This window comes from Sus scrofa, chromosome X (assembly GCF_000003025.6).
Source record: "Sus scrofa isolate TJ Tabasco breed Duroc chromosome X, Sscrofa11.1, whole genome shotgun sequence".
NCBI classification, from domain to species: Eukaryota; Metazoa; Chordata; class Mammalia; order Artiodactyla; family Suidae; genus Sus; species Sus scrofa.
This window is the reverse complement of record NC_010461.5, coordinates 12,365,872-12,392,184: the sequence shown is the minus strand read 5'-3', so window position 1 is coordinate 12,392,184 and position 26,313 is coordinate 12,365,872. Positions and strand designations below refer to the sequence as shown.

The window sequence follows — 26,313 nt, the reverse complement described above, 5'->3', positions numbered from 1 at the left end:
AGGGAGTAAGGCTAATATAGCTGAAAAAGTAGACTGAAAATCTAGGGACTTGAATTCTATTTCTTTGTGCCATTAGTTAGTGTAGTGACTTTGAACAAGTCAGTTTGCTTTTGTTTCTTCATCTCTAAAATAAATTATCTTGAAGAGCCCATGAAGAAAGAACACTGCTTTTTTGATTCCTGTTTTGTGCAGCATGTTATGAATTAAAGTCTTAAAATTAATTTAAAAATACACATCTACAAATTACTAGCTTAAGAACTTGTCCAAGAGTACTGCATTGATTCTCTTTACTAACAAAGGAATTTATAATGACACACCAGGAGAATACTGAGAACCATTTGGTTACATTCACCCACAGTCAGCTGATATTTAGCAAACTGGAGAAGTCATGTGTTTTGAATGTAAGAATAGGCACTTTCAGATGTTCTCTGAGTGCCAGTAATTAGAGTAAGCCTTAATCTACTCTGCTAAAAACAACTAAACATACCTTTCTTACTAGTCTATTAATAATTTTACTTCAGATTTAGACTTACAAATATGCACTTAGAGAACAACATGAGCTCATTATTGAATTTTTAAAAACCACTTGGTTCTAAAAATAGTATACTTCACCTTCTGGTAATCTTTTACTAAATCAGTATAACAATTTTTATTTCTCTCCCTCTTCAGAGCATGTGAAATATTGCTTTGAATGTGTTTTAATTTTTGCCAGGTGCAGGATTACTTTATTTAATATAGTTCTGGGCTATATAGTTTTTAATATAAAACTTGGGCTCTAGAGTCAAATCACTGTTCCTGGGAAGGTTATTCAATTAATCCTGAGTCTCCAGCAAATGCAGATAATAACAATATCTTTCTGGAAGGGAGGGTTTTGTGAGGATTAAAAGGGTAAATTATGCTAAGGCCTTAGCTAACATTTATTGCTATATTCAGAGTGAGGACTCCAATGAATGTTACCTGTTACTATACCTCTGTTTTCTTTCTTAGGCTTTCTGGAAAGAGAAGCCTTCTTATAATCTTGATAACTGGATATTCACCTATAATGAAGAGTTCATTTAATTTGATGGTTCTCTTTGCATTCTGAGTGAATGCAAACATTTAGATAGTGTTGCAGGGTTTTTAAAATATCATGTCAGTGCTTAGACATAATCAGTCCTGGTGATATTTAAATTAATATGTTCATTAATTAATAAACATTAATTCTGAATGTTTCATACAGTCTAGGACCTTTGACTAGTGTTTAAGTGCTGTTTATTTGGAAGTAAAGAGGCAATGCTGTGGATAAAGAGCAAAGATGGTGAAAGCATTAGATTGCCTAAAAGCATGGAAGAAATTGAAATTAAAAGTAAAAGGAATTTTACCCAACATTGACTATTAACAAATTTCTTTTTTCAGTTGTTTATTTTTGTGTTTTTAGGGCCGCACCTGCGGCATATGGAGGTTCCCAGACTAGGGGTTGAATCAGAGTTGTAGCTGCTGGTCTACACCGCAGCCACAGCAACTCGAGATCCGAGCCACGTCTGTTACCTATACCACAGGTCATGGCAGCACCGGATCCTTAACCCACTGAGCAAGACCAAGAATCGAACCCATTTCCTCCTGGATACTAGTCAGGTTTGTTACTGCTGAGCCACTACAGGAACTGCTAGTAAATTCTAATGAAATTATTTAATACGCTGTTCATGTTAGATTGTCCTCTCTGGTTTTTATCTTTCTCTCTCTCTTTTTTTTTTTTTTTTTTTTTGCAACCTGCCAGATCTTGAACTCACTGTGCCACAAGGGGACTTCCTTATCTGCCTCTTTTGGTGTGGGGGTGCACATCTTTTTTATTAAAGTATGGTTGAATGGTTGATTTACAGTTTTGTTCCAATTTCTGCTATACAGCAAAGTGACCCAGTCATACATACATACATTCCTTTTCTTATATTATCTTCCATCATGTTCTATCCCAAGAAATTGGATATAGTTCCCTGTGCTGTACAGTAGGACCTCACTGCTTATCCATTGTAAAGGTAGTAGTTTGTATCTAACAAGCCCAAACTCCCAGTCCATCCCACTCCCTCCCCCCTCCTACTTGGCAGCAGAAATGTCCCATTGCCTTTTAAAGAGATAAAACAGGATAGCGCTAAGAAGGAGAGGAAGCACTTTGTTAATAAAGTTGGAGGTGGTGCCCTGTTACATCCTTTATGGTGATAAATGACCATGTTTGAATGCCTTCTCTCTAAGACTGCAGGAAACCCACCATTTAAAATAACTTAGTGGGGAGTTCCCGTCGTGGCGCAGTGGTTAACGAATCCGATTAGGAACCATGAGGTTGCGGGTTCAATCCCTGCCCTTGCTCAGTGGGTTAACGATCCGGTGTTGCCGTGAGCTGTGGTGTAGGTCACAGATGTGGCTCGGATCCCGCGTTGCTGTGGCTCTGGCGTAGGCTGGTGGCTTCAGCTCCGATTAGACCCCTAGCCTGGGAACCTCCCATATGCCGCAGGAGCAGCCCAAGAAATGGCAAAAAGACAAAAAAATAAAAAAATAAAATAAAATAGTGAACGTAGCAGTTGGACAGAATGGACATGGCAAAAAGTCTGTGTATGACAAGGGATTCAGTACAGTAGAGTGAAAAAAGGCCTGGAGTTAGGTCTGAAGATCAGATTTCTTGTCTCAGTACAACCACTTAACAGGCCCTGTACTCTGTGACGTCTTTTTTTTTCCTTCCGTAATCAAGGATGATGGTGCTTCCTGTTGGAAAGATCCAATAAGATGGAATGTTTTTGATAATATTGAAATTAATAGAGTATTAGGAAAATCCAAGTAATTCTCATACTGAAGAGCAGGAATTCATTGAATTTCAAAACTGAGACTGTGTGTGTTTGTGTATTATTTTACATTAATGCTATGAGTAGTAATTGCCCATCGTGTTTTCTAAAACTCTCTTAAATGCTCCTCAGTGTGAAAATTACAGTGGCAGCTGAGACTTTAGAATGTCTTAGGTCTTTATTTTGTTTCTTTTCAGAAGCCTTAAATACATTTAAACCATTTGAAATACTCTGAATCCTCCTCAGAGGACTTGGTTAGGTCATAGTTCCTTATGCCTTAAAGTTGTGTGTTAGTAAGTTTTGGCTTCCTTAGGCCAAGTATAACCTTCTCCCATGCTCTAGAATCCTAATTTGGAGAATTGGGTTTTCAACCATATTACTTCTTTAAGGGTAAATAACCTAAACTTTAATAAAGTGGAATGTGGAACATTTGAGGGTGTGTCTCAATTTCCCCTGTTGTCTTTCTCTAATTTCTGTGATTACTTAGAACTGTTGTTTTTTTCTTGAGGTTTATTTCACAATCCTATAAACCTCCTTTGAAAAATAATTTTATGCTGTTAGAAGTTAAGAGAGTAGTTACCCTTAGGGGTGGGAGGTTGTGACCTGGAGAGGCTGCATGAGAAGCTTCGGGGGTTCAGTAATAATTGTTTCTTCATCCAGATGCTGGTATACAGGTAGGTTCACTTTGAAAACTCATCAAACTGTACATTTATGACTTGTGGTCTTCTCTGTCTGTATATTACACTTCCATAAAATGTTCCAGAATATTGACTTCACATTGGCAATATCTTCAATAAGTCCTTCAGTTGAAGAGTTTATCTTCTTCCTTGTTTACTTATAGTTTGAATTAGTCACCTGGTATATTTTGTTTTAAGTAAACTTCAGAACAACCTGGGTCAGCTTTTTTAGAATATTCACAGAAAGGAGCCTGAATGGGAGAAGAGCAAAAATAAGTTGATTTCCTAGATAGTGAGATTTTTTTTTTTTTCTTTTTTGCTTGCCTGTACTTTTCAAAATTTCTCTTTTGTGCATTTATTACTTTTATAGTCTAGGAGAGAAACAATTTGTTGTATAAGAGGAAATAACTTGTATAAGCTTGGGGTCTTTCACAATAGGATATGAAAATATATTTTATTAAAGATGATTATATGGTAAATTTTTTTTGTTACAGATATGCCAGTCTGTATTTTTGCTGTGCTATTGAGGATCAGGACAATGAACTAATTACCCTGGAAATAATTCATCGTTATGTGGAATTACTTGACAAGTATTTTGGCAGTGTGAGTAGTATTTTGTTTTAGGAAATTGAACGCCATGGTATATTTTTTTTAACCTTTTCTGTCACAAGTTTATTATTTGATTGTCTTTGGGATTCTATTTGAAACTAAGTGCAGGAAAGGGAAGGAATAACTCTATTTCTTGTCAGTGTGCATAGTCAGTTAATTGCCAGAATTGCTTGACCCCACAGACCTATTCACTTAATTATGCTAGTGAGAATGAGGTTTAAAATAGTGAAATAGAAAGGAGTCCAACTATAAAGACTAATATACTGGAAGTGCTTAGTATAGAATTTAGATTTGGTTAGCAGTTATAATCATATTAGCCAGAAATACATATTTCAAAAGATTAGTTTGAGTAGAAAATTATTAAGTTGAGCTTGCTAGGAGCTTTCAGAGTGTGGTCTTTCTTAGCTTGTAGGCATTGTATTTTTCAAGTCCTTGAGATTTGAAAATTAAGCTGACTAAATCAGTGATGCTTAGCAGGATTGCAATTTTTAGAAAGAATTAAGATTTCTTCATTTTGGTCAGATTTTATTGACTACTTGATAGATAAGTATCTATTGCTTTCTTCAGTTTATGTGTGTATATATATATATATTTTTTTTTTTTTTTGCTTTTCAGGTGTGTGAACTTGATATCATCTTTAATTTTGAGAAGGCTTATTTTATTTTGGATGAGTTTCTTTTGGGCGGAGAAGTTCAGGAAACATCCAAGAAAAATGTTCTTAAAGCAATTGAGCAGGCCGATCTACTGCAGGAGGTAAGCTACTCACGGTTCTCTTGACTAAACACTGGCATGTTTTGCTCTTCCTAGGGAAGTCTCAGTCATCTTCCCTCATTTTTACAATTTCCAAAATTACCCTGAAGCATGCTTGGCATGTACTGTCCGTGGTCAGTTTATTGATTGGAATATGTGTCAGTCACATCAACTCAGTTATCTATGGATGGATGGTCTACCCTAATAGTGGCCCATTTTTGAACCCCAGAACACTAGAGTCTAAACCTTTAGAGCACAGATTAAAATGGGAAAGGTAACAGTAATTTGAGAACTCTCTATCCATTGTTCTGAATTATTTAAGATAACCCCTTTTCTCATTATTAGTATAGATAATCAGGAGTTGACTGTGAGATTATGACATTTTCATTCCAAGTTGGTTCATATTTTCACCTCATGTCCATTAAGTGCAAATGTAGCCAAGCAAATGATAGTGTTGTAATTACACTTTTTGTAGAATCCTCTAGTTTTGTGTTAGCAAAACTAAAAAGTACTTCTACTTCTCTATACTTCTCTTAAATAACAAACCATATTCTGCCAACCATTGATTAAACCCCCTTCCTTTTCTAATTGGCACAGCTGTCTTGGGTTAATTGTGTATTTGATGCTTCTGTATCTTCCATTTCTGAAGTTAAAAGTTTCATGGATTAGGTGGCCTTTTCCTAAAAACTTAATGATACCTTAATTCAGGTACCAAGTTGAATTATGCTTTAGTAATAATTGTGGTTTTAATCAAATAGAAAGTTCATTAGCATGAGGAGAAGGAGCTAGTCATTGTAAAAAAAAAAATGTAACGTTTCATTAAGGTAATTTATTATTAAAGGAGGCTTTAACTCAGAGTAGATCTTCTGTATTTTAACTTCTTAAATGTTGGCCTCAATCAGGAGAGTGGCGAGCCCTCCATAACCCCTCTGCATCAGTCACTGACTAGGTCAGTTGTGGGGATTGTTTGAAGCGGTGATGACATCATCTGGACCATACATATATAAAATATGAGACCATGCTTTGTTCATTTAATGATCTTGAGTTACCAAAACAGTGGTTAAGGTGCCTGCAAAAGTGAAGTATTTTGTTGACAGCCCTAATACCATCTGCTGTTCAGTAGTGAAATGAGTACAGCCCCCTTTCCGTGTGTGCAGTTTGCCATGGTCGTTTATTAATTGATTGCAGACATGTCATTGGGAGATTTAATCAGGCTTTTCTAAAAATTCAGTCAAAACAGGGTCAGAAATTAGGAATTTTTCATTTATGTTCCTTCCCTTGGTCACTTTTATATTTATTATGGAACTGTATTCCGATCTATCAGATCCTGGTATCTCCTCCAAGATCATCATTTCCTGATTAATTACATTTGCCTTAAAACATTTGTAGGAGTTCCCCCTGTGGCACAGTGGGTTAAAAATCCGACTGCAGTGGCTCGGGTTGCTGCGGAGACATGGGTTCAATCCTTGGCCTGGCGGGGTGGTTTAAAGGATCTGGCATTGCCACAGCTGTAACAGAGGTTGCAGCTGCAGCTCAGATTCAGTCCCTGGCCCAGGAACTTCCTTGTGCTATGGAAAAAAAACCCAACACATTTGTAAATTTGTGTAAGTTCAGCTTTTAATATGATTTTTCTGGAGACTAATGTTTAAGGCATTGATACCTTCTCGTGTCTGGATTGTTTTTAAGCTCTACTGGGAAATCGCTGTATACTTTACAGTGTAGCATATATGCTATATTAACTTAATAGCATGTATATGAGTAATGTACTAGAAGGTAAAAAAGTTATTTCAGGTACATGTTTATTGGTGAATGTGTGTGTATCTCCCCTATCGAAGTATTTTAATAAGAAATAATGCCTTCTTTTTTGAAGTAGGTATCTGTATCTTAATTGGAGCAGGTAGGAATGGAGAAAGAAGAATGTCCATGATCCCATGCAAAATTCTCCTTACCCCATCTCACCCTAGTTTCTTTCTTTCTTTTCTTTTCTTCTTTTTTTTTTTTTTTCCTTTTTAGGGCCGCATTCGCAGCATATGGAGGTTCCCAGGCTAGGGGTCAAATTGGAGCTACAGCTGCCAGCCTACACCACAGCCATAGCAACGCAGGATCCGAGCTTTGTCTGCAACCCACGCTACAGCTCATAACAAAGCCAGATCCTTAACCCACTGATCGAGGCCAGGGATCAAACCCACAACCTCATGATTCTTGGTCAGATTCATTTCCACTATGCCACGAAGGGAACTCCGCTCACCCTAGTTTCAGGGGAAAAAAAAAAAAAATTGACTGCTATTAATTACAGTTCCTTGTCTTTAGAAGAGAGCTTTAGCCCTATTTCTCATCTGTGATTACCTTTACATTGTTTTATACATAAACAAAATTGATACTGCATTAAGACATTTTCTATTCATTGGTCCAAGTGAACCACTTATCTTAGTTTAGTCTTGAGGAGGCAGAAAGTGGCTGGTCCATTCTGAATTTAGAGTGAGGCTAAGGTCTTTATGAAGCCAAGCTAAAGTCTGTATGGGCACTTAAGCTTCAGGTTACTCTGTTCAGGTTAACAGCTTAACCTCTTTATTCAGGTTATTCACCAACATACTATCACAAGAAATCCAGGATGACAAGATGTTTGTTTCCTAAAATAGAGTCATTTATATGTTGATAGATGATAGAAGTTTACGTCTCTGGGAGAGTATTTGAATATTGTGTTCATAAAATAGATGATAGAATAAGATGAGAAAAAGCATTCCACCGACTGCTAACAAAGATTTGTCTGGAACCATGATAACAAAAATGAACTATAATGACAGCTAATGCTTATTGAGCACTTAAATGCGAGGCATCCTATGCTAATTATCAGGATGCCCTGAAAATGGGTCAGGAGAGCCTTTTTAATACATGAAGTAGAGGCTCTGTGAGGTTCCAGTGACTGCTCCTAGGTAGCACTTGGCAAAACCAGGATTCTAAACCCAGATCTGCTGCACTCCAGAGCTTTATGAAATCTTAACCACTGTGCTCTATCCACCCCAGCCCCCATTCATATATTTTCTCGGTATGTATATTTTAAACATTCTGTTTTAGATACCAACTTCTGTATGTCTCAGTAGTGTAGTAAAGAAATACTTCTCCTGGAGGTTTTTCTGTATTGAACAGAGTTTTCCTAAAACTGATGCCACCTTTTACTCTTCAGACTGGAAATTTTGATTGTCCAGATTATCAAAAGTTGGAATTTATTAATCAAATATAGAGCTGTAAATAATGTTTTTAAAATCATTTCTTGTTGGATTTATCAAAATGGATCTGTAGTAGCTTTTTTGGTCTTATAATTTAGGGTATAATATTCACTTTGTCTAAGTCATGAAATGATTTTACTTGCAAAATTATAAATATAGCTATAAAGACACTTATCTGAGTGTAGCCTTAAATTTGTAAAATCGTACTTAATTGATTCTAATCTAGTTTTTCATGTATTGTGTTTTTTGTTTTGTTTTGTTTTTTCTATTTGGTGTCAGGTCTTTTATTTGAATTGATTATTTCTAAATACCAAAGATGGCTTTGCATTTATAATGAAAATATCTCTTGGCTTAAAGATATATGCAAATCACAAAATGATTTTGGTTTTATTCCTTTTGACCTCTATCCTTAATGTTTATTTACTTCAGAAAAATTTCTTTAAAATTTCCCTTTTGACCAATTTGTAAATGTCATAGGCAAACAGGACAGACAGTCTATGGATAAAGTAGATTTTCTGTTAGTATTTTATATTCAGTAATGAGAATGTAACATAAATGTGTATTTGAATAATAATTACTAAAAAAGCAAATATTATGATTAGATAATAAAGGTATCTTTTTTATTTTATTTAATTGCTTGGTAAAGGAGGGTTTAGTTTTGACATTTCTAGACCAAACTCGATGTTTATCCCTTTTGGTATTCCGTTGTATGAATACATAATTAGATTTGGGGGTAAAGCCCAGAAAAATTGGTCCATTATCCAATTTTTGATGTTTGACTGTTGGAATTTAAAACATGTTTTATTAACATGCCACTGGTACTTAACTTGATTCTTAAATTATTAAAGTGCAACATGCTGACATTACTAAATTGACTTTTTTGTTTTGTTTTGTTTTTGTTTTTGCAACACTTGAAACATTTTCCCCAGCACCAATTAAATACCTATTTTAAGCTAGATTTTTTTGGAGGGAGGGCATGAGAGAGTGGTACAGTTGGGTTTATTTTGTAAACATTACATATACATATAATGACAAAGGAAATATAGAGTACATTTTCTTTGTAAAGTCAGGCACTTACCAGTTTTTCTCTGCTCCTTAATTTTATAGAGCCAAAATGAAGAATGGGGAGGTTTGTCTGAGGATATCTTATGATAAAGAGCAGTCTAAGGCTTTAGTCCCTTTGACCCCCAACTTATTTATTGGTAACTACTAAATTTACCATTTTTGTGGCATGGATAAAATGGGGTGTTATGCAAAGACTGTTGCACGTGAGATGATTTCAAGTCCTTGCTTGATCCGTGAAGATCAAATAGTTAAATAATGGGCATTGGGCTTTAACCTTCAGCGGTAGATGCATGATGGTGTTGATCAGCGCTTTGAGATGTGTCAACCTTTTTTTTTATACTAACAGCATCATTTTGAAATTGGGGGGGTTCCTTTTGAGCTTGTTTGCTGTTGGTATTGTATCTCACCAAAGTAATCTGAGAAATGAAAAATAAGTGAAGTACCAAAAGCAAGCATTACACTCATGAATTTGCTTCTACTTTGAGGTGATCCACTTTATGAATAGATTTATTGGATTTACAGTTGTTAATTTGCCTCGTCTAGAAAGTGGTGCTCTGTGGAGAATTAGTGCTGCTGAAATTGATTTGTTTTAGTGCTGGGGCTGCATGATTATATCTTAGTACTATACAACATCTTTGTGGAAGTAATAATAAATCTGTTGGACTGCATAAAAGTGGAAAGGTAAGAATCTTAGGAGAAAAAGTGATTTGTTTAAAAGTGAATCTTTTGTAAATTAAAAGCATTTTAAGTAAGAACTTATTGAAGTATTTAATAACATACTTTTAATAAGTTTGGGGGTTTTTTAATTAAAATCTTGCTAATTAGGAATACCAAACTCAGTATCTTACATTGTTTTAAAACAGATACTTTGAAATATATAACAGTAATGTAATAGCAAGAAGCATTTTGATAAAAATCCTCTTAGGATTGGCTTTAATGACACTCCTGTAATTCCTTTGTAACTATTGATATTAAAAACCTTTTACGCCTAAATAAACCTTTTCTTTTCAATTGGGTTAAAAGTTAACAAGACTGTAGTCCTTTATACCAGCATATTCTAATTTTTTATAGGTAAACTTAATTGGGATCTGCTAGAACAAATCCTGGGTAAATGAGGTTTAGTTATATTAACACTTGAAATGGAAAATACAGAAGGATGGCTACAGATAAAACAGAAAGCAGAACAAATCTTGCCTTTCACTTTACACTTAATAAGAACATATTTGACCATTGTCTTTGGTCACTGATTTTCAGGTTGTAATCATTTTGGTATATGTTTATGTGTTTTTTTGAGCTCTTTTTCTTCATCTACTTTTCAGAAATTTGAGGATTTCCCCCTTGCTGTTTCATTTTAATTCATTTTGAGCCAACTTGTTACTCTGGGCTATTTGTAATAAGTTGAAATAAAAATGTTCAGTAACTATAAATCTGAGTTTCAAAAGTATTTGACAAGAAGCCACAGTAATAAGTACATTTTTATGTATCACAATAGTTACACATGTATAAACCAAAAAAATTTTTAGCTAAATAATATATACCTACTCTTATTTCTTATTGTATAATCTTGTGTTTTCTTTTCTACTCTTTTTTTTTTCCAATGCTGATCCTGATCTAAAAAACTGATGGCATGAGCCCTAGGATTGGGACCTGCACAGGGACTTGCAAAAAGCATATTCCTAGCTATTGGTGATGATTTTGTTTGTTTCTTTCTTTATTATTATTTTTTTTTTTTTTGGTCTTTAGGGACATACCACAGCATATGGAGGTTCCCAGGCCAGGGGTCCAGTCAGAGCTGTAGCCTTTGGCCTACGCCACAGCCACAGCAACTCAAGATCGAAGCCACATCTGCAACCTACACCACAGCTCACAGCAATGCCAGATCCTTAACCCACCGAGTGAGGCCAGGGATCGAACCCAAGTCCTCATGGATACTAGTCAGATTTGTTTCTGCTGAGCCACGACAGGAATGCCTAACAAGTGCTTTCTGAAAAATTTCAAAGTTTGAGCTGTTTTTTTCTCCTACTGACACATTCTTTTTTATTTTCTTTCAGTGTTTTCTCTGTTGTCTTTTTAAATAAATAAATAAATAAATAAATAAATAAAAATTCCCACTGTAGAAAAATTAGCAAATAAATACAGGCAAGCACACTGGAACATAATCTTACTCACCAACCAGATTAACTGGTTCTCAGCTGGGATGGGGGTGAGGTGGGGCAGTTGTGTTTCCTCAGGGAACACTGGGCACTATGTGGATACATTTTTGATTGTTGCAACTAGCCGTGGAGTGCTACTGGCATCTAGTAGGTAAAGATCAAAGACTGTTAAACATCCAACAGTGCCCAGGACAGCCCTCCCAGTATAAGAAATTATCTGGCCTCAAATGTCAACAGGGCTGAGGTCCAGAAACCCTGGTTTATTTTTATTTATTTTATTTATTTTTTTAATTACTCAAATGAATTTATCACATCTGTAGTTGTGTAATGCTCATCACAGTCCAGTTTCACAGGATTTCCATCCCACAACCCAAGCACATCCCCCCACCCCTCAAACTGTCTCCTCCGGAGACCATAAGTTTTTCAATGTCTGTGAGTCAGCATCTGTTCTGCAAAGAAGTTCAGTCTGTACTTTTCTCAGATTCCACAAGTCAGTGAAAGCATTTGAGGTTGGTGTCTCATTGTATGGCTGACTTCACTTAGCATAATCATTTCTAGGTCCATCCATGTTGCTAAAAATGCTGGTATTTCGTTCCTTTTAATGACTAACATTCCACTGTGTATATGGACCACATCTTCTTGATCCACTCCCCTGTGGATGGACATTTAGGTTGTTTCCATGTCTTGGCTATTGAAAAGAGTGCTGCAAGGAACATCGGAGTACATGTGTCTTTGCGAGTCCTGGTTTTCTCTGGATAGATAGATGCCCAGGAGTGGGATTGCTGGATCAAATGGTAGTTCTATGTTTAGTTTTTAGAGGCATCTCCGTACTGTTTTCCACAGTGGTTGCATCAATGTACAATCCCACCAACAGTGTCATGGGGTTCCTTTTTCTCCACACCCTCTCCAGCACTTATTGTTTGTAGACTTTTGGATGATGGCCATTCTGGCTGGTGTAAGGTGGTACTTCATCATGGTTTTGATTTGCATTTCTCTAATAATGAGTGACGTTGGACATCTTTTCATGTGTTTCTCGGCCATCCATATGTCTTCTTTGGAGAACTGTCTGTTGAGATCTTCTGCCCATTTTTTGATGGGGTTGTTTGTTTTTTGGGTATGGAGCTGCAGAAGGTGTTTATAAATTTTGGAGATGAATTCCTTGTCAGTCGATTCATTTGCAAAGATTTTCTCCCATTCTGTGGGCTGTCTTGTTTAGGGTCAGAAACCCTGATTTAACTTAACATCACGGAATATATAAAAATTTCATTTATAGATTCCATTTACATTTACAGACTGCTACATCTTTTCAACATAATATATAGTCCATATTATAAATGACTAGCTGAAAATGAATCAAAAGTAGGAAGGAAAAAAAAAACAACTAAAAATCGAGAAAGACAGATGTGCTCAAGAATATGTAAATGGCTATGGAGATCACTTCTGTGATTCACCAAAATTACTTTTACTTGATAACTGAAGATAACCCACAGCAAAGCTTAGGGGATATCACTTTATAATTTAATTTCCTCAACAACAGCCAAATTTGTTAACATCTATTAAGGTAATTGAGTTTTTGCCTGGAAACAGAATTGAGTATATACCCTGCAGGCAGTTAGAACACTTTCGAATTTTCTGCTGGTTTCCCCATCACCTTAGAGACTTGATAATTTCTTAAGATGAATAGTTTAAATGACCAGAATTTGCATATATAGACTTATATTATACATATAGACTTTTCTTTTATACACTATTGCCTTTCTTTTATACCCTATTAGCCTTTACTAAGAATTTACTTAGTAAAGATAGAGTTTGAATATTTGAAATTCAGTGATTCCAAGGAATCTTGCATGTTTTGAAAATCCTGATTAAATATAAGGGCTTTCAAGTTATGATCTAAATAGAAGACCAGGGCAAATACAATTACCCTAAAATGTGGTTAAAACTATTTCTTGACAGTCTATTTCTTGACTGTCAAGAAATAGTTTTAAATAAAGAACTATTCTGCTTCTTTATTTAAAAAGTAACAATTAGGGAGTTCCCACTGTGGCTTAGCCAATTAAGAACCAGCTAGTGTCCATGAGGATCCCAGTTCCATCCGTGGCCTTGCTCAGTGGGTTAAGTATCTGATGTTGCTGTGAGCTGTGATGTAGGTCGCAGACGTGGATCCAATCTCACGTCGATGTGGCTCTGGCATAGGCCGGCAGTTGTAGCTCCAATTCGACCCCTAGCTTGGGAACTCCAGTATGCCATAGGTTCGGCCCTAAAAAGAAAAAAGTTAATAAAGGTACAATTAACTGCCAGAGAAAGTGACTTGTCCTTGCTATTTTATCACTAATGGGTTTTAGAGTAGGGTTTTGTAAGATGTTGTTAAGTTACCATCATTATTATTTTTAAGACACATGTAATAGAAATAGATCAACAGCACAGTAGAGTAAGATAACAGTAGATGTGAATAAGATTCCACAGATGAAAGAAAAAACAAGTGGTCCTTTGACTAAGGGAATGTAAATTAAAATATCAGATCTTTTTCTTTGGTTTGTTTCTTGGAGTGGCAAAGCAGAATTGTGTGCTGCTTATGAGGACTTGAACTTGTGTTCCTTTTGGAGGATTAGTTTAGTAAACGTGTACACCTTTTACCTCATTAGTTGTACTTGAAAGAATTTTATCCAACAGAAATACACAAGTGCATCAAGACACATGCTCAATATAATATTAAGTAAGCCATTGGAACTTAACCAAATGTCCATCAGTGGGAAATAGGTGAATAAAATTACAGTACAACCATACGTGAAACCATTAACTGGCTAAAAAAGGAATGAGATCTATTTCTAGTAATGATGTGGAAAGATACTCAAGGTATATCATGTAAGAAAAGACCTAGGAGTAGGAAATTAACAGTTACCTCTGGAGGTGTTTGAGGTTCCCTACCTCCTGTTTTCTAGAAGTATAAAACACCTATTTTTAAATATAATTGTTTTGTTTTGTTTTTGTTTTTGTCCTTTGTCTTTTTAGGGCCAAACCTGCGGCATATGGAGGTTCCCAGGCTAGGGGTCTAATCGGAGCCACAGCTGCTGGCCTACATCACAGCCACAGCAACACCAGGTCCGAGCTGGGTCTGCAACCTACACCACAGCTCATGGCAACACCAGATCCTTAACCCACTGAGCTAGGCCAGGAAGTGAACCCTCAACCTCATGGTTCCTAGTCGGATTTGTTTGTGCTGTGCCATGGCGGGAACTCCTTAAGTATAATTTTTTTTTTAAATTTATAAATTACTAAAAGTGACAAAATGCTGCTGTGAGAATGGAAAACTACATTGTGTTGCTTCTTTGGGTGAAACTAGAGTAGAATTTGCTAAAAAGAAAGTTTCAGTAGGTAAAGTGAAGCAGTGTGTGCTCTCGGCTATTTTAGATACTAATCATCTGGAGCAACTATAATGCTCTTGCCACTCATTGCTAGCTTAGTGTAAAAAAAAAAAATCGCTGGACTTTCCTAGTGTCTCATATATGCTCATTGAAATAAGACACCAAGACCCATGTGTGTAAAAGGTACCTTATAAAGAGATAGCAGTTTTTCTCTATTCATTGCTAAAAATAGAGCTCAGTGTATTTGGATACTCTTGGCCCTTTGGTCTTTAGCTTAAGGAATAGAATTCCAGAATTGAGAGTGAGGACTTTGTCATAGTATTCATTGAGGGCCAATAAAAAGGACCATTGTATTCTAGAACATGAAGGACAAAGGATACTACTTTGTAGTGCAAGGAATAAGTGAGATCCCTTTACAAGAAAAACGAGTAGAGAAGTAATTTGGAATTAAACTTGTTTTATACATGAATTTTTATTAAATGTACGTTATTTTCTCTTTAAACTGTTCACTAGAAAGAAAAATCAGGACAACTCTGGATCCATACCATGAGTTTATTTAAGCACTCCTCATCTCAACAAGACTTAAACCTTCAGATAATTGCTTGCTTACCAGTTTTCATTGTAGTTTATCAGGTCATTTTACTTTTGAGTCATCATCAGCTTAGTGTAGTGAATGTCTGGGAATTTTTAAGGTAAAGGGATTTGTCTTTTCTTAGGAACGTAAGTGGTTTTGAGAACAGGTTTAACTTCATTCCTCTCTGTTCTCTTGTCCTACACTTTGCACTACATCTAGTCTTTTTTGTAGGGGACTGAGAAAAAGATTATTTGTATTATGGAGGAAAGCTGAACATGCATGTATACTAAGGAGAAGGAGCTAATGCGGAAAAGGATGAAAAATATGAATAGAATAAAGAGAAAAGGTATATTGGGAGGGTGAATAGGAATGGAATCAAAAGCTTTTGTCTTGCAATTCCAAAGACTCAGTGGGTTAAGGATCCAGCGTTGTCACTGTTGTGGCTCTGGTACTGCTGTGGTGCAGGTTTGGAACTTCATGCTACAGGCATGCCCCCCCCCAAAAAAAAAGCTTTGGTCTTGGGTAAGATGAGTCTTCTCCCTCCTCTTAAAGCTGTCGATTTTTTTCCTCATGAGTTGGATGAGCAAAATAGAAAAAGTTGTCATTTTCTTGGTTTTGAGAAACTTCATCTAGAGGAAAGCCTGCTGAGGACTGAGGAGAAAGAAGAGGTAGATAACTTGAGGAAAACGATAACTTGAGGGTTTGGAATAGACTTAATGGGCAGCAAATCAGTGATTTGCCCAGGATTGAAGGCCCATTTCAGATTGAAAATACTGAATAAATATCTAATCTTTATTGAAAAAAATAGGTCTTCAAAGAATCTATTCTAAGGGCAACTTCTGGTTTATATTTATATAATACCACTGGATTAAAGTTTTTTTTCTCTTTTCATTCTGGTCTTTATTCCTGCACAACTAAATCACGGTGTATTAAACTCACTTTGCTGGGTAGCAGAAGGCAGTAGGTCTAGTTCTGCACAGGACTATAAAATCTGTTATAAGAGACTTTTACTCTCATCCTCCCCAATTCTTAATTAATATAATTATTCCATGACTCATAAGATGTACTGGTGGTATGAAGGCTCAGAATATTGGAGTTATATTTAATCCACTATAATGTTTTCCCTGTATATAAGAGAAAAAAATAACTTGGTTAATTATGGGCATATCTATCATTTATCTAAAGATCAACTTTAAATGTTAAGTGGTCATTAAGGCATTTATTTATAGCATGATGTTTTCAGATCCTAGCAATGTAAACTGGGAAATTATTTAAACATGTCATAGCAACTTAGAAGTGGTAAAAGAATACATTTGTTTTTATGCATTTTAGTTTGTTTTCTTCTTGAAGGATGTTTTTCTGGTGAAGAGATTTTTTTCCCTTTGAAGAAATAGTCTTCACAGTTGCTTGGATGCTAATTTCTTGTTTAAGCACAGTAATATGGATCATTGGTATAAAGACTAGTTTGGCTTTATCAACCCTTTTCTTTGCTAAAGGTAGTAAAAGGTCTGTCAGAAATGCCTGGGGCAGTCACAGTTGAGAATTGCTCCTTTGGCATTATTAGTTCTTCTGCTAGAGTAAGTCTCTGGGGAGGAGCGCTATTTGGGAAACTACCTTTTTCTTTAATGGTTGGTTTTTACATGGTATGATAAAAAATTAAGAGAAAAAACAAAAAGATAGATGCAAAGCTGTAATATAAAGGCTCAAAGTACTGGTATTATTTAGGTGAAAGGTTATTTGATAGACTTACACTTTTCTTGTTCTCCTTGCAGAAAACAGAGAATATATATCACAGCAAGAGTTTCATTGTGTGTAAGAGAGCATACTAGAATACGAGCTGGAGTACTGACTTGCATCAAAATGTAGTAGGATATACAAATTCAGTTTGTAACTATAATTTTGACAAGTTTGTTATGTTTTAGCATTACCTGAAAAGTTTGATTACATTAAATCCCAAGAGATAGTCCCAATTATTTCATTTATATGTTCATAGGGAATTTTGCTCTGAGGCTTATATTTTTGTACATAGAGAATACTGAAATAGGTTCAGAGTTCGTTGGCCAAAAAAGTATTAATACCATTGATATTTTCAAAAATAAAATTCCCTCATGAAAATGAAGCATTTAAGGGTTTGACTTATTATTCATATTATTTTAGCTTGGTGCTTCATTCCACAGTATTCTAAGTGGAAGAAAGGCAATTGTATCTTTAAACTGTTTAGGAATTATCTAACGATTAAAACCTGACTGGCTTTTTTCCTCAAATGCCTTTGTATTTAATTGTTATTATATATAAGATATGTTACATATTTTATGGAAATAGTTTATATGACTTTGTAGCCTAACATTTCAAAGTGCCAAGTTGAATAAATTTTAAATTGAAGGTATCTTAAAAGCACTCATATAAGCAATTTTAAACTTAAATTTGAGTTTCAAGCTTTTTGGCAGGGTATAATCCCTTTGAGAGTCTGATGGGCCATGGGCCTTCTGCTCAGGAAAAGTTCTTCCTAATTTTGCTTCTTGTTTCAGGGAGTTTTTGGAGTCCCTAGAAATTGATCACTCTAGGGTCAGTTTAAAACCTCACCTCAGATTACCTAGTGGATGTGAGAAACATCCTTTGAGATATGTTTATAGGCATAGACATTTAAGAGATCTATTTGGAGAGTCCTTTAAAATTTATCTTGAGGGTTATTTTAAAAGTAATATCCTTAGTCACAAAGGCATATTTGAACTTTTTTTTAAGCTAAATGAACCTTTGAAAGCCTCCATTGCTACTTAAAATACCAAATGAGCAACTGTTTTTCCACTTTTTCTTGGGAAAAATTTTCCTTTAGGATCTGTAAAAGAGTTCATGGTCATTTTAGGGTATAATGATTTTCATTAAGGGATTAAATTCCTTTGCTTTGTGTAATAAAATCCGGATGAACTTGAACACTGGTGGGAGGAAGTATTCTAACTGGATTTTGAGTTAACTCAGTTTTGCCTGGATGACTTATTAGTAAATACAGTGCTTTAGGATTTTGTAGGATATAGGTCATTATTTCAGTTATTATTATATATAGTAAAGTTATAAAAGATGAATCTGAACTCCTGGGCATTATTTTAGAAGTTAAATATTCAGCCATGAACCAAAATTCTAAAAACCTAATTTCTAAGTTTACGTAAGTTTTCTTTACTGTACACTAAACATTCTGGAAATCTGATTGTGTCTATATCAGTCTGTATACTGTGTGTAAGAATATATGCATTTCTTTTGTAGCCACGTCATGAATATTTTAATGTCCCTGTGTACTAAATGACTACTCATCGTGTATGCAGAATTTCACAGAGGAAATAGAGGCTGATATGCTTATGAAAGAAAATATCCTCAGCTTGGTGACTGATTATCTCGTATAATAATAATAATAGAACATGTCAGAGCCAATACCTTTATAATGTAACATTTTTCCTGTTCTCATCCTCTTTTCTGTTTTATTTTCATTCTATATGTGATCTTGATACAGTTTTTCCTGCTTGCAACTCGTTTAATTTCTTCTTTAAAAAATATGACCTGTGACCATTTTGAGTAATGTTTCATCTTAAACTTGGGTGTTTATGAATTTATGAATCTTTGATTACTCTTGTAAGAGGATTATCTAGCAGTCACTAAAATGTTTACCAAAGAAAATATAGCTGAAATGCTAGATCAAGATAAGCAGTGCCATAATAAGTAGTGTGGTTTGGTCTTCAAATGTTGGTGGGAAAACTATATCTCGGGTGATTATATATACAGTTTATATGAGCATATGTTTTCTAATGTATCACATAAAAGTATTTGGAAATAATACAAAAGAAAGTAAAATCTGTACTGTTACATAGTAACAGGTACAACACGCAGTTTTTAAGTAATTTGTTATGCCACATTTGTTAAATCACATTTGTGCTATACAGTGATATCAAACAATCCCTTTAAGATCTATCAGAAAGCTATGTCAGAAAAATCTCTCCTGTAGCATTGTTCAGTAGTAAGCAACCCTTTCAAAGTATTAATATGGAGTGTATTTTATATAGTTAAAATTCTAATATTGTTTAAGTACTAATATTTTACTAGTTATGGTTTTATAATTAAGGCTCCATTTAGATAATGATTTGTTAAATATGGTTTTATATTTATGAATATGAAAACCTTTACTATTGATCATTTTTGTGTATATTTTTAATAAAACATGGAGCATTTTATTATAAAGAGGAAATTACCAAATAATTCATTGTTTATATCTAGAGAGTTTAAAGCCTGAGTTAAGTAAGGTATCACTAAACAATAAATTCAAAAGATGCTCAGACTGATTTGACACTGAAAGAAGACCTGTGAAAGTGTGTATTAGGCAGGTATGCAAATTAGTTATTTCTGTTCTTACCATTCCCACTGTATTACATTTCGAAGCATCTAGATGGGCTATTAAATGAGAAATTTAGCAGCATTATACATTGAAAGCATTGGGAAACATAGATTGGTCTTTCATTTCCATTTTTTTCCCTCTGTTCCTCCCCCAGCCCTACAACATGTCATTCATCTGGTTTTAATGCTGCATAAATATGCATTGTCTCATGCCTGTTTGCTTTGAATGCCGTGTGCTAGCTGTAACAAGATGTTGCTTCTTTTGTTATCTGTATACAGCTTCTTGCTTTAAAGTAGTAGATTCTGAAAGAGCTTTCTTTGCATGTCTAAAATAAAAGTATTGCATGTACTTTGTTTCATGTGAATGACTTTTTTCTTCTCCATCCTTTCGATACATATTTCATATTTTAGTTTTTCCAGGTGGTTTTTTTTTAATTGTGGTTAAAAGATAAAAATTTACTAGCTTAACCATTTTTAATTGTACAGTTCAGTATTGTTAAATATATTCACATTGTTGTGCAACAGATTTCCAGAGGTTTTTCATCTTGCAGAACTGAAACTATGTACCCATTTTGAACAACTGCTCCCCACTTCCCCTCCCCTAAGCCCTTGGTAAATGCCTTTCAACTTTCTGTTTCTATGAATTTGACTACTTAGTTAATAGTTTTTCTAGATAATTTTGAGCTACAATTTCAGGGTGAATGTGTGAAAATTAATTTTATGTTATAAATATAATTGATTAAAAACTCTAATGTACTATTTGTCTCAAAGGAATAAAATATGTAAACAATTCTTTGAAACTAGGCCTTTTAGAAAGGGCAGGGGTTTTTTTGTTTTGTTTTGTTGTTTTGTTTTGTTTTTGCTTTTTAGGGCCACACCTGCAGCATATGGAAGTTCCCAGGCTAGGGGTCAAATCAGAGGTGCAGCTGCCGGCCTACACCACAGCCACAGCAACACCAGTTCTGAGCTGCATCTGCAACTTAACACCACAGCTCAAGGGAACACTGGATCCTTAACCCACTGAGCGAGACCAGGGATCAAACCTGCATTCTCCAAATACTGGTTGGTTTCTTAACCCACTGAACCAAGATGGTGACTCCTCCATTAAACTTCTTTTTTTAGGGCCACACCCACACCCACAGCATATGGTCGTTCCCAGGCTAGGGGCTGAGTCTGAGCTGCAGCTGCTGGCCTACACCACACTACAGCAATGTGGGATCTGAGCTGCATCTGCGACCTACCCCGCAGCTTATGGCAATGCCTGATCCCCAACCCACTGATCGAGGCCAGGGATCGAAGCCACATCCTCATGGATACTAGTCAGACTTGTTCTTGCTGTGCCACAGTGGGAACTCCCCATTAAACTTTCTTTTAAAGCTATATCATGAAAACAGACATACAAATATAATATAAGGAACTCTCATATACACATCACTCAGCTTCAAAAACCATCAACTCAGTACTAGTTTCCTAAATCACCACCCTACCCCCTGTTCTTGCCCTGGGTATTTTATAGCAAACCCCAGACATCCTATCATTTAACCTTTAATAATTCAGTATATATCCCTAAGAGAAAAATCTCTTATAATCTTTAACAACTCCTGCTTTTTCGCTCCCTTGTCTTTTTTTGTTAGTTACCCATGCTGTACAATTTCCTAGGTTTTGTATTTTAGCAGGTTATAATGGCAGTGTTTTCTTATCCTCCATATATATTTAGTCTGTAGCCTCGTTAGGTTGAGGTTTAATTTGGGAAGCAGGGCCAGGTGTTGAGGGGACAGGGGAAAAAAACCTTTTTTCACCAATAGCTGACTTTTACCCATTTTTCACTAATACACAAACAGTTACTGAAGGGTCATTAAATGAACTTTTATATAGAGTTGGTTTGTAGTAAGAATACCTTCTTTAGATTGCAGTTGTGTAACGTATCAGCTAACATTTTTTGAGCACTTTCTGTGAATCAGGCACTTAAGCCTTATCTTTCTTAACCTCTACATATAAAGGTAAGTACTGTGATCCTTATTTCCCAAATAAGGAAACAGACCGTAGAGTTTAAATAATTAAGATTATTCCATGTAGTGCTTTACATACAATTAAATCTAATGTATGGATTTATGGTTTAACTAATTTTTCTTTTCCTTATTTTGTGCTGTACCATAATTAGGATGCAAAAGTAAGTTATTTGGATACAAAACTTGTTGTCCTCTGTTAAGATCTTGTGTGCCTTTTAATCACAAACTTGTTGCTTGTAATGCTTGATATTTGATCTACTTGGTCCTTTTTTGTCTTGTGATGTACAAAATTAGAGACTTCAGAAAATTTAAAAATTTTTTTTCTCGTATGACTTTGGCCCTCCTTTGACATTCAAAAATGAGTATTGGGGAGTTCCCATTGTGGCGCAGCAGAAATGAATCCGACTAGTAACCATGAGGTTTCAGGTTTGATCCCTGACCTCGCTCAGTGGGTTAAGGATCCGGCATTGCCGTGAGCTGTGGTGTAGGTCGCAGATGCGGCTCGGATCTGGTGTGGCTGTGGCTGTGGTGTAGGCCGGCAGCTATAGCTTCAATTAGACCCCTAGCCTGGGAACCTCCATATGCCGTGGGTGTGGCCCTAAAAAGCAAAAAAAAAAAACAAAAATGAGTATTGGTTGTGACAGGACAAAAGGCGCTTTTGTGCCAGCGAATTATTTATATATATTGCTTCCACTGAAGCCATTGGTTGCTTTGGGGAGGTCTAGGGAGGTGAGTTTCTTCCGCCTTGCTGCTGGGGATGGTTAAGTTCAAAAATGAGTAGAAACTCAGAGAGGAAGACATTTCTGTAAGTACATGCGACTTTAAAAAAAAAAAAAAAAATCAGAGGAAAGAAAAATATGTGAAGAATGGGGAGAACTCGGTGGGTTTCCCTGCTCTTTATTTAGTTTTAACACTAAGATAACTTAGCTTTCTTGTGGAAATGACTTCCTAAACTGCCAGTGGGTTTGATGCCTTTTGTGTTATAGCATTGGAGCCGAGCACATCGATAGGTAATCAGTAGGTATTTAATGCATGCTGAAAATAACCTCCTGTGGTCTCTGATGTTTGGGACACAAATTGCTAAATAAGCACTGACTCTAAATAGAAGGGCCCATACCACTGAACTGCATGTGGTCAGCTTTCATCTCTGAAACTTGCACACCTTTCTGTGTCAATTTCACATTCTCAAGCCTCCACGGATCTGCTTACCAGAATCTCACGTTTTCCCTCCACAGGAAGCTGAAACCCCACGTAGTGTTCTTGAAGAAATTGGACTGACATAACTCTCCTCCCCTGTTGATGACTTCTTGTGGCATTTCACACACTGTAGATGGTCACTGCCTTCATGTCCATATTAGCTAATGGTGTAAGATGATGTCATATCAGTATTACTATTCTGCTAAGCTGCTTCATTCAGGCCTACATAATTTTTTTTTAAAGGGAACTTTGGTTAATCAGGTGATAACAAGGGAATTAATATAAATTAGAATGAATGCAGAAAAAGTTAACTTTTCTATTTTAAAGTTTACAGGTCTGTTTCTCTTAATCTGATTATGTGTATCTATGAAAATGACACAGGCATTATACCTTTATTAATTACTGTCTTTGGCAAAAAAAACCTTAATTATGTGAAGTCTGGTTATAGGAAACCAAAAAGTAGTGCAGCATTTCAGTATATATGCAAATAAAGGGAAGTGACAGGTCACATATCAAATGAATGAAAATTTCACTCTGTTGAAACTTAAAAAACAAAAACAAAACCAAATTTATACCAAAGACCATTATTAGAAAGTAAATACCTTAAAACAAAGGGAAACACAAAAGCCTAAATTGGAATGATGCTGTTTTACAATAAGAATTTCTTAGGCATTCCAGATCTGTGATGAGGAACAGATCAGCTGTTTCATAATAGTAAGCACATTATTTTTAGGGCCAAGGAACATTTTTTTGACTCTTGGTCATAATCATTTAGTTACTTAGTTAGATTATTTTTGATGCCCTCAAAATAAAATGGAAATACTGACTTACCAGGGATTCTTAATAATAGTATCCTACGGAAAATGTGTTACTCTCTTCACGAAGTGTTGCATAAGTCATTGTTTAAAGCACTAATACTCCATCTGGGGTGCTTGTTACAGCCAAATTTCTTTTACTCCCCTACTGCTTCCCTCCACTTAGAAGTGCAGCAAACTTTTGGGCAGCTTCCTTCCCTTCCATGGCACTGCCTGCTTATTAGAAGTCAAATATAAAAACAAGACACCACCTTTAATATGAAAGTGTGAGCTGAATGAGGTAAAATGGTATTAGTGGGCTCTATATTTTTTAAGGCTGTACAATTGTTTCAGTGTCACTTTTATACATACTTCTACGTATGTAAACATGTCTTCAGAGTTTACACTTTCATTTGTATCTGCTGGGCTGGATTAAGCTTCGTTGTGATTGTGACCAATATTCAGGCCACGCAAGCACTGTCTTATTATCACATCGCCAGTTAGTTGTAATAAATGTTAAATGTACACCACTGTAGTGTGTTTGTATCTGTCTCTTTCCAAAAGCTTGTCAAACTATAAAGAGCCGCTGAAGGAAGAATTTAAAACGATTTTTGGGTAAAATGTTGGAAATTCACCTCCACTTGAATGTGGTGGTGGTTAAAAGCACACAGGAGATAAATGGTGGAAGATTTAAGGCGTCTTCATGTATTTCAGGCTCATAAAAAATGTGGAGTCCATGCTACTGAGAGCTTATCTACACATTTATTTTCAATAAATGCCGCTTTAAAAACCATGATGCAGTTGACGTTTCTACTTTTTTTTTTTTTTTTTTTTGTCCTTTTTTGTCCTTTTTTGTCTTTTTCCAGGGCTGAACCCACAGCACATGGAGGTTCCCAGGCTAGGGGTCTAATCGGACCTGTAGCTGACAGCCTGCAACACAGGATCCAAGCAGCATCTGCGGCCTACACCACAGCTCATGGCAACGCCGGATCCTTAACCCACTGAGCAAGACCAGGGATCAAACCTGCAACCTTATGGTTCCTAGTCGGATTCCTTAACCACTGAGCCATGACGGAAACTCCGTTTCTACTCTTTCTCATTGAGCACAAGTCAAAGTACTCCAGGTAATCAAGGGTACGCCAAGTCAACCTGAGTCCCCCCCCCCCCCCGGAATTGTAGGTGCTGGTACACTTGCCAAAATGGACTGCCTAATATAAGTAGCAGATCAAAGCTTTGGTTATGATTAGTTAAGGGACTGGGCTATCAACTACAGAGAGGAAATGTTAATAAAAATCCCATTTAATCCTATTGAAAAGGTTTTTTTTTTTTTTTTTTTTTTTTTTTTTTAGTATACTCTGATTTCTGGGAAAAATCTTTATAAGAAAATGAGGATATTTTAAAATGAATAAGGAAACAACTATCAAATGCAGTTGCTAGTCTGCTAAAAAGGGTATGTGTGGAGGAAAAAAAATGTAGATATAGGGCCTCCAACATGCAGCTATCTATTCACAGAAAATAGGCTTGTGGGCTTCTGCTGGCAACATAAGAGTTGGAATTTTTGAATCACAAGTAGTAATCAAATTACAAGTTTAAGACATTCATAATTTTAAGATGGGCATTTATCAGGATAATGACCTTAAAAACGGCTTTCTTCCATCGCTCCCACATTGCCCATTAACACTGGAGGGGAAAGTTACCATCTCTGTTACCTTGAGCACAATCTGGTATTTATCTTGTCTTTTCCTCCATGATTTACTAAGACTATTCAGCTTCGAATGCCACATTTAGTTGCATATATCCTTGGCTGTATTTAGGAGAGAAAGTAAAATTTTTGAATTTAGTGAGAATTATATAGCATTAGCGAGTCTCGTAGATAATTACAGAAAATTTCAATCATTTTTAGGGTAAAGTAGGCATTTAAAGTCTGCAACAAATCAATTTTTCTTTGGCCATGGCGTGCAGTGGCTTGATGTGGGATCTCAGCTCTCAGACCAGGGACTGAACCCAGGCCTCGGTGGCTAAAGCACTGAGTCCTAAGCACTAGACCACCAGGGAACTTCCAGGAAAAAAAAAAATCAATTTTTAAAGTAAAATGTTTTCCGGACCACACACTTCCTTTCTTTTAGACTAAAGAACTCATTTTCAGCAGATACTCACGGGGGTTCCCGTTGTGGTGCAGCATTTCCGAATCTGACTAGTATCCATGGGGATGTGGGTTCCATCCCTGGCCTCGCCCAGTGGGTTGCCATGAGCTGTAGTGTAGGTTGCAGATCCGGCGTGGCTGTGGCTGTGTCGTAAGTCAGCAACTGCAGCTCTGATTTGACCCCTAGCCTGGGAACTTACGTGTGCCACAGGTATGGCCCTAAAAAGACTACAAGAAAAAATATATATATAAGGAAGTACAAGAGCATCTTTTGTATGATCTGAAATCTAAGGGTATTTTGCCTTAAGCTTTAAAAATATTAAACAAGTTTCTATGACCGTTCTTTCTTACCAGAATTCCTTTAATACCAGGCACATTCAATAGCAGTGTGCTCTTTAACACACTATAAAGAAGATGAACACCCTATTAAGGATCCAGTTTTGTCACTGCAGTGTCATGGGTTTCATCCCTGGCCTGGGAACTTGTGGATGCCACAGGCACAGTCAAAAAAAAAAGAAAGAAAGAAAAAAAGAAAAAAAAATACTAAAGCAAAACCAGCTGGG

The 26,313-nt window shown here is 36.0% G+C and overlaps 1 protein-coding gene across 6 annotated transcripts in view; it reads left to right on the top strand.

The window, feature by feature from the left end:
• AP1S2 (adaptor related protein complex 1 sigma 2 subunit) overlaps positions 1-24,400 on the top strand; it is a 29,888-nt gene extending 5,488 nt beyond the window's left edge. The window contains exons 3-7 of one of the 6 annotated variants that reach the window (XR_002340567.1): positions 3,982-4,090; positions 4,712-4,849; positions 9,181-9,275; positions 21,769-21,777; positions 22,852-22,983. Coding sequence is in view for 4 of the 6 variants with exons in the window: in XM_005673453.2 (XP_005673510.1) it covers positions 3,982-4,090; positions 4,712-4,849; positions 21,769-21,777; positions 22,852-22,899 (304 nt within the window). In the remaining 2 variants the exon portion in view is untranslated. Of the gene's footprint in view, positions 1-3,981; positions 4,091-4,711; positions 4,850-9,180; positions 9,276-17,002; positions 19,958-21,768; positions 21,778-22,851 lie in introns of those variants that run through there. The other 5 variants (XR_002340566.1, XM_005673453.2, XM_003134953.5 and 2 more) reach the window with 5 other exon arrangements.